General features: G+C 32.9%; 1 protein-coding gene across 6 annotated transcripts; it reads left to right on the top strand.

The window, feature by feature from the left end:
- The first annotated feature begins 405 nt into the window (after positions 1–405).
- Positions 406–5,397, top strand: LOC149266538 (putative anthocyanidin reductase). Of its 6 annotated transcripts, none has more exons than XM_089430660.1 (7): positions 406–552; positions 958–1,072; positions 1,212–1,368; positions 2,250–2,459; positions 2,548–2,707; positions 4,836–5,049; positions 5,148–5,388. In XM_089430660.1, exons 3-7 carry the CDS (start codon positions 1,345–1,347, stop codon positions 5,290–5,292), a joined length of 753 nt encoding a protein of 250 aa, XP_089286786.1. In that variant the 5' UTR covers positions 406–552; positions 958–1,072; positions 1,212–1,344; the 3' UTR covers positions 5,293–5,388. The 6 variants fall into 6 exon arrangements, with proteins under 6 accessions (XP_089286786.1, XP_089286796.1, XP_089286799.1 ...); XM_089430670.1 differs by having other exon boundaries at positions 424–624; positions 4,845–5,049; positions 5,148–5,397; XM_089430673.1 differs by having other exon boundaries at positions 424–624; positions 4,845–4,958; positions 5,148–5,396.
- The last annotated feature ends 1,241 nt before the right edge of the window (positions 5,398–6,638 follow it).

The following is a 6,638-nucleotide window of genomic DNA, read 5'->3' as shown; positions in this document are numbered from 1 at the left end:
GCGTGTCGCCAAGAGAATGGCGAACTCACAGCCCTGAATGGAAAGATATACGCTCTCAATCCCTCGTATGCTTGATAAATATGGTTTATTGATTGGTAATACACAGAGTAAGTGAGAGCAGTTCAGTTGAGTTGGGGGAAACATTATTTACCTCTGCGTCTATGGCGAAATCCACGCGTGTCGCCAAGAGAATGGCGAACTCACAGCCCTGAACGGCAGTATCGAAGCTGCCCTTTTCGAGGAGATTGGCTTTGAAGAGCCGAAGCCTCTCTTTGGCTCCCGCGAGCGACAGAATATGGGCAGTCTCGCGTTCGTCCCCTGCATAATGATTGACAGAGCCGGACTTCTATTTTAAATTTTAAAAAAGAAGTCCGGCTCTCTCCATTATTATGCAGGGGACGAACGCGAGACTGCCCATATTCTGTCGCTCGCGGGAGCCAAAGAGAGGCTTCGGCTCTTCAAAGCCAATCTCCTCGAAAAGGGCAGCTTCGATACTGCCCTTCAGGGCTGTGAGTTCGCGCGCCACGCGTGGATTTCGCCATAGACGCAGAGGTAAATAATTATCAAATAACCCAATTGAATTTAGGTTGATCGTTGATTTAGGGAATATTTCAGAATTTTAAGGTGGGTATTTTATGTGGATTGTGGATTTTCAAAATTTTATGGTGGGTGTTTTATGTGGATTGTGGATTCTCAGAATATTTGGGTTTTTGAAAAATATAAATAAGTATTTTATGTAAATTGTGGATTCTCATAATATTTAGGTTTTCCAAAAATATGGTCATATAAATAATTGACCTAGCCCATGTTTGTTTAGATATTCTATATAGACTTGTTAATTTCCAGAATATTTGGGTTTTTAAAAGATGTTGGAAGAATCACTCCACCTCTATAGAATCCGTAATTTCCACCCTGGGATTTTAGTTACTGGTTTGTAAAGTTTACCAACACTTGCAGGTTTTGGTGTAACGGCAAACCTCCACATGGTATCAGAGCCTTGACCCAGGTTCGATTCCTCCGAATTGCGTTTGAAGGGAGGTGTTGGAAGAATCATTGCACCTCTATAGAATCCGTAATTTCCACCCTGAGAATCCCAAAATCCAGATTTACTATTATTGTAATATTTTATATCAATTGCTCGCTCAACATAACCTTAACCTGACCAGTGGCTTTGCTTGCTTAATCATAAGTCTATTTGACTGACTCTGCAGAGAACGAAAGCAAAACTCGCCATGTTATGTCCCTCCCGGGAGCCAGAGAGAGGCTTACGCTATTCAAAGCTGATATCTACCCTTCGATTCTGCCCTTAGTGACTGTGACTTCGTTGTTCACTTAGCCACTCCCATGGATTTCACCATAGACGCCGAGGTAAATAATACTAATCACTCATATCCACAGTTTCCCAATCATTCAAAGTATCTTTATGTTGATTTAGATTCGGAAAATATCTATGTGATGATCAATCATTCAAAGTATCTTTATGTTGATCCTAGATGAGGAAAATATTTATGTTAATCCTAGATTAGGAAAATATTTATGTGTGGATGTGGATGTGGATGTGGATGGTAGGGTTTGTGAATATTTTTTTATAGTGAAAATTATTGATTACAGATTTTTTTAATATATTGGAGATGAAAAAATTCAATTGTTTAACCTCTCTTAAAACCATCAAATTCTAAGATATTTTCCAAATCTACAATCTACATACCTTCCACAATCATTCAATGTGTTATATTTAACCCAATCCCATATTGCAAAATATTTTTGGGTATCCGATTCATTAGATATAAGATGACTAAACCCAATCCCATATTGCAAAATATTTTTGGGTATCTGATTCATTAGATATAAGCTGACTAACCATATTTTCCAAATCTGCAATCTACATACATTCAACAATCATTCAATGTGTTATGTTTAACCAATCTTATATTGCGAAATATTTTTGGGTATCTGATTCATTAGATATAAGATGACTAACCAGTCTGCTGTAGGGCATTAAATGTTTGTTTAGCTGCATGCTCCATAACGCTATAACACACCTGTTTAGCTGCATGCTCCATAACGGTATAACACACCGTCATTCTTGCCAACCAAAATGAGGTTAACCGTTTAACTTATTCTTTTCTTGCCAACCAAAATGAGGTTAACTGTTTAACTTATTCTTTTCTATATTATTTGAGAAATATTCTGGAATCTGCAAGTAATCCAAGATAGCATGAAATTTTGACTTCTTTTAACTCTTTCAGGCACAGACAACTGTTGTGGAGGCAGAGGTTAAAGGGACTCTAGATATTTTGAAGGCTTGTGCAAAGGCAAAATCTGTTCGCCGTGTAATATACACTTCCTCCATAAACGCAGCTTCTCTGCTGAATAACAATGGAAAATTCAGGGACTGCGTTGACGAATCCTGCTGGACCCCTGTCGATCTCATCAGGGGTGAAAAGCCACTTTTCTGGGTAAATTCGGATTTGTTATGAATATTGAATTAGCAGTTTTATTTGCATCATTAATGGAGATAGAAGTAATGAGATTTTTGATGTTCAGATGTATTATGTGGCGAAGACATTATCAGAGCAAGCAGCTCTTCAATATGGATCGGATCGTAGCATTGAAGTGGTGACACTAGCGCCAGCCCTAGTTGCCGGACCTTCTCTTACACCCACGCTTCCTGCCAGCATTGAAGAAACTTTAGGATTGATCACAGGTATTTTGGATTTTTGAGATTTATGGTAGATTAATGTTCTTGATTATTTACCCAGTAAAATACAGTAATCTATCAAACACGTTTTTTAGAAACCCTTTACTGATATGAAAATCTTTTGAATTTTCTCAAAGATATGTTTGAATAAAAAAACTAATATGCCAATTCCTGTTAACATTAACAAATTGAATAACATGAGACATCCTTTTATTTCTGAGTATGCAGATCTTAGATTAGATTCATTTTCCATGTGGTTTTGAAGGTATGACAAATTTGTCATGAAATAGAACTGGAACCGTGATGCTTTACAATGTTTCAAGCAGAAATTCTGCTGTATCAGAACTATCCATATACACAAGAAAGACACAATAATTAAGGTTCCAACTTTAAGCATGTCAGAATTTTCATCAACAGTTGAATCATACAGAGAACTTGTTACAAACCTACATCAAATAGCTTAATTGTATTTATAATAAGTTTGGTTCAAATTTTATGAAAAGAGATTGAGAGGTGGGAGTTTTCATAAGCAGTTGAATCATACAGAACTTTTTACATCAAATAGCTTAATTGTATTTATAATAAGTTTGGTTCAATTTTTATGAAGAGGTTGAGAGGTGGGAATTACTTAATAGGTTTTTTTTAAGAAAAAAAAAACACTTTCTTTTTGTATTATAAAAAAGGGTAAATTCTCAAAACTTTTCTTACATTCTTCAATTTTTCAAATTTTTTCTTTTGTCTTTGTTTTGATCTTCTGTTTTACAATCATATATGTATGAGAGAGTTATAGAAATGTCCACATATAATAGTTTTGCATCAGTAAAACACAGTTCAGAAATTACAAAAAGATGAAGCTATTGAGCATAAAATCTACTGGCGATTACATAAATTCTAACAGGAGTAACATCTACTAGCGATTACATAAATTCTAACCGGAGTAACACAGTTGAAATAAGCCTAGTAAGCTGTGTCCATAGAGTATGAACATTACAAAGAGAAGGACTCGGAGTTAAAGAGCTCACTATGTGCTTAAGCTTGAAAAAATAAAAAAAAACTATGTTGTGTCCATAAAGCATGAACACTACAAAGAGGAGGACTAGGAGTTCAAGAGCTCACTATGTGTTTAAGCTGCAAAAAAAACTTATTTGGATCGGAGTGAATGCCTTTCTTTGAGAGGACCATTTGATTCTGCTTTCTGTAGATGTGGGTATAAGTTATGTTCTGAAAATTGTTAACTAGTCTTATAATACTCCCCATTCAAATGGGGAGGATAGGAGGGTTAAAAGAGGAGTGATCTCTGACCCAATCTATAATGCTTTTGACATCTCCAGATTTAAAATAACTAATTAAAAAAACTAAATTAATTTTACATATTTTTAATATTCCATCTTACAAGTGTACAAATCATTTTTTGTATTAAAGAACTGTACCGACCTAAAGTCTACCTAACCTAAATATTTTGAAGGCATAAAAAAACCCTCACAATTCCTTAATATGACCTAATTTGAAGGCAAAAACACACCCTCGCAATTCGTTGATATGATCTTGTTATATGGTTTTCATCAAAATCTAGGTAAAACTGGTAGTAAAACCCTAGCTTTTGGCGATGGATTGGATTCCGATTATGGTGAAGTCATGGTTGCACACCATGATTATGGTCACCAAATCTAAAACCTTCTGAATTCGAAGAAAATCATGGATTGTTGTTTCATTAGATTTTAAGAAAAGTTGGCGGGAAAAAGGTGTCGACTCACGCTTTCGCTTTTTAGGTTATCAGCGTCTAATCGTTTTAAGGTTAGCTAAATTTCGTTATATTTTTTATTAATTTTATTTAAACTCTACTAAAAGTATTGTAATTCTGGGTCTAAGTTTAGTGAATTAGAGTAATTAAATTTAAATAATTAAAATTATGTTGGTAAGATTTTCGATACATATACAGTGTACAGGTATAATGATGTGTAACCTGTACTCAGCATATATCCAGAAACTTATCAATATAATTACAGGCTATAGAAATATACATGTATAAATAATTAAAAACCATAAACTCAAAAGGCTACATAGAGTGATTTCCTTTTCCTTTTGCATGCCAACCAAACATTCATGGTGTTACAGTGACTTTCAAATGCAACAGGGAGTCAAGAATGTTACGAATGGTTGAAGGAGTTCCAGTGGCTCATGGGCTCCATTGCATTAGTCCACACAGACGATTTATGTGATGCCTACATATTCTTGATGGAGCATCAATCTGCAAAAGGTCGATATATATGCTCTGCTCAAGATCTCTCTCTCACGGAGCTGTGGGATTTTTGCAATAAACGCTATTCACACTTCTGTCCACCACTCCAGTAAGCAATTTATGCGTTTATAATTTCATTTTTAATTTTTGCGTTTTTGCTGTGTAAAGCCACTTCCTAATGACATTAATGGATCATGTGAATTGCAGATATCCAAAGGAAGATGATTTTCTTAGCCACGTGCTTGTTTCATCCAAAAGATTGTTGGATTTGGGCTTCTCCTACAAGTATGGCTTACCGGAAATTTTTTATGAAAGCATTGAATTTGCTAAAACGATAGGCATATTGCAATAAACAAGTAGATCATCATTTCTTTAAGAATGGTGGACAATAGTATGGGAAAGGAATCTATTGTTGGGAGATTTAATTGTTTGTAAGTTATTTAAAAAAAATAAAAAATGTTTGAATTTGTGCTGGATTTTCACACTCATTTTAGTTTATTAGGTAGATTAATTGTGACTCTGGGATTCAGGTTGGGACCACTCAAAAAGTAATGATAATGGTTTGAAAGTTTGGAAGTTTACTAAGCCTGGCCGTTTTAGTGTAACTGAAATCCTAAAATGGTTTTTATTGATCGGAGAATCCACAGTTTCAACATCTTTATACCAACGTTTCAAATCCCTGATGTTGAAACTGTGGATTCTCCGATCAATAAAAATGACACAAGCCACAGATCTCTAAAATCCTAAAATGGTATTCAACCCTTGGCTTAGGCCCAGATTTGCTTTTGAAAGCTGGTGGATTTTCACACTCACCTAGTTGAGAATAGATCACCCTGAGACCAATCAAAAAAATAATAAACCTAATAATTTAGAAATTTTTGAATTAAATATCATTAATAAATTATTTTGTATATAAATTTATATTTACAAAAATAAAATGAAGAAATTTAGAATTTTTGAATAGTATATAATAATAAAAATAAGTTTTAGAATATTTTTGCTTCCTTAATTGAGGTTAGATCCACATGTTAAAAGAAAAATTAAATAGTGTCACCCACCCTTAACCCCTCTCTATAATAAACTACATAGAGATCTATTAATCAAAAAAAATTTAATCATTTAAAAAAATTAAAAAATTAATAATAAAAAATAAATAAATAGCAATTAATAAAACTAAATATAAATTAATAATATATCATGTATTATTTTTTATGAAATATTTTGTATTCTAATTAATTTGTATATCCGATATCATTAAAAATGGGAATATTACATTTTTTTACCTTGATAATATGAAAATTTTAAATTAAGATTTTTAAAATAAACAATATAAAATTTAAAATAAAAATAAATTAAATAGAAAAAATATATTGTTATTAAAGAATTAAAGATTCAATAATTCTTTAATGGCTTAATCTATTTTTCTATTGGCTTAATCTATTTTTCTAGTGATTTTAATTAGGAGAGTTGGTTACATTAATTAACGAATTAAATTAGTTATTCTTTTAATAAACTTTTATTAATTTTTATATTCTATTAATATTATAAGTTTTTATCTATATAATTAGTAATTAAATACAATATATTATTTTTATTCAATAACTAACTTATAAATTAATGAACTGATTTCTCTCTGTCATTATCCCTTGGTCAGTCCAGTCAAATATAGCCATTGTCCCTATTCCTTGGTCTAGTCCA

The sequence above is a fragment of the Pinus tabuliformis genome, chromosome 6 (genome assembly GCF_031772625.1).
Source record: "Pinus tabuliformis cultivar Carrire ecotype Pingquan chromosome 6, CPIR1, whole genome shotgun sequence".
NCBI lineage: Eukaryota > Viridiplantae > Streptophyta > Pinopsida > Pinales > Pinaceae > Pinus > Pinus tabuliformis.
The sequence above is the reverse complement of the archived record's forward strand: the minus strand, read 5'-3'. Positions and strand labels throughout refer to the sequence as shown.

Excerpts from the sequence above, each read along its gene's own strand:
- LOC149266538 (XM_089430660.1), top strand. The coding sequence starts at position 1,345 with ATGGATTTCACCATAGACGCCGAG. Across the intron at positions 2,708-4,835 it reads AACTTTAGGATTGATCACAG|GGAGTCAAGAATGTTACGAA; the intron begins GTATTTTGGATT and ends CAAATGCAACAG. Across the intron at positions 5,050-5,147 it reads CACTTCTGTCCACCACTCCA|ATATCCAAAGGAAGATGATT; the intron begins GTAAGCAATTTA and ends TGTGAATTGCAG.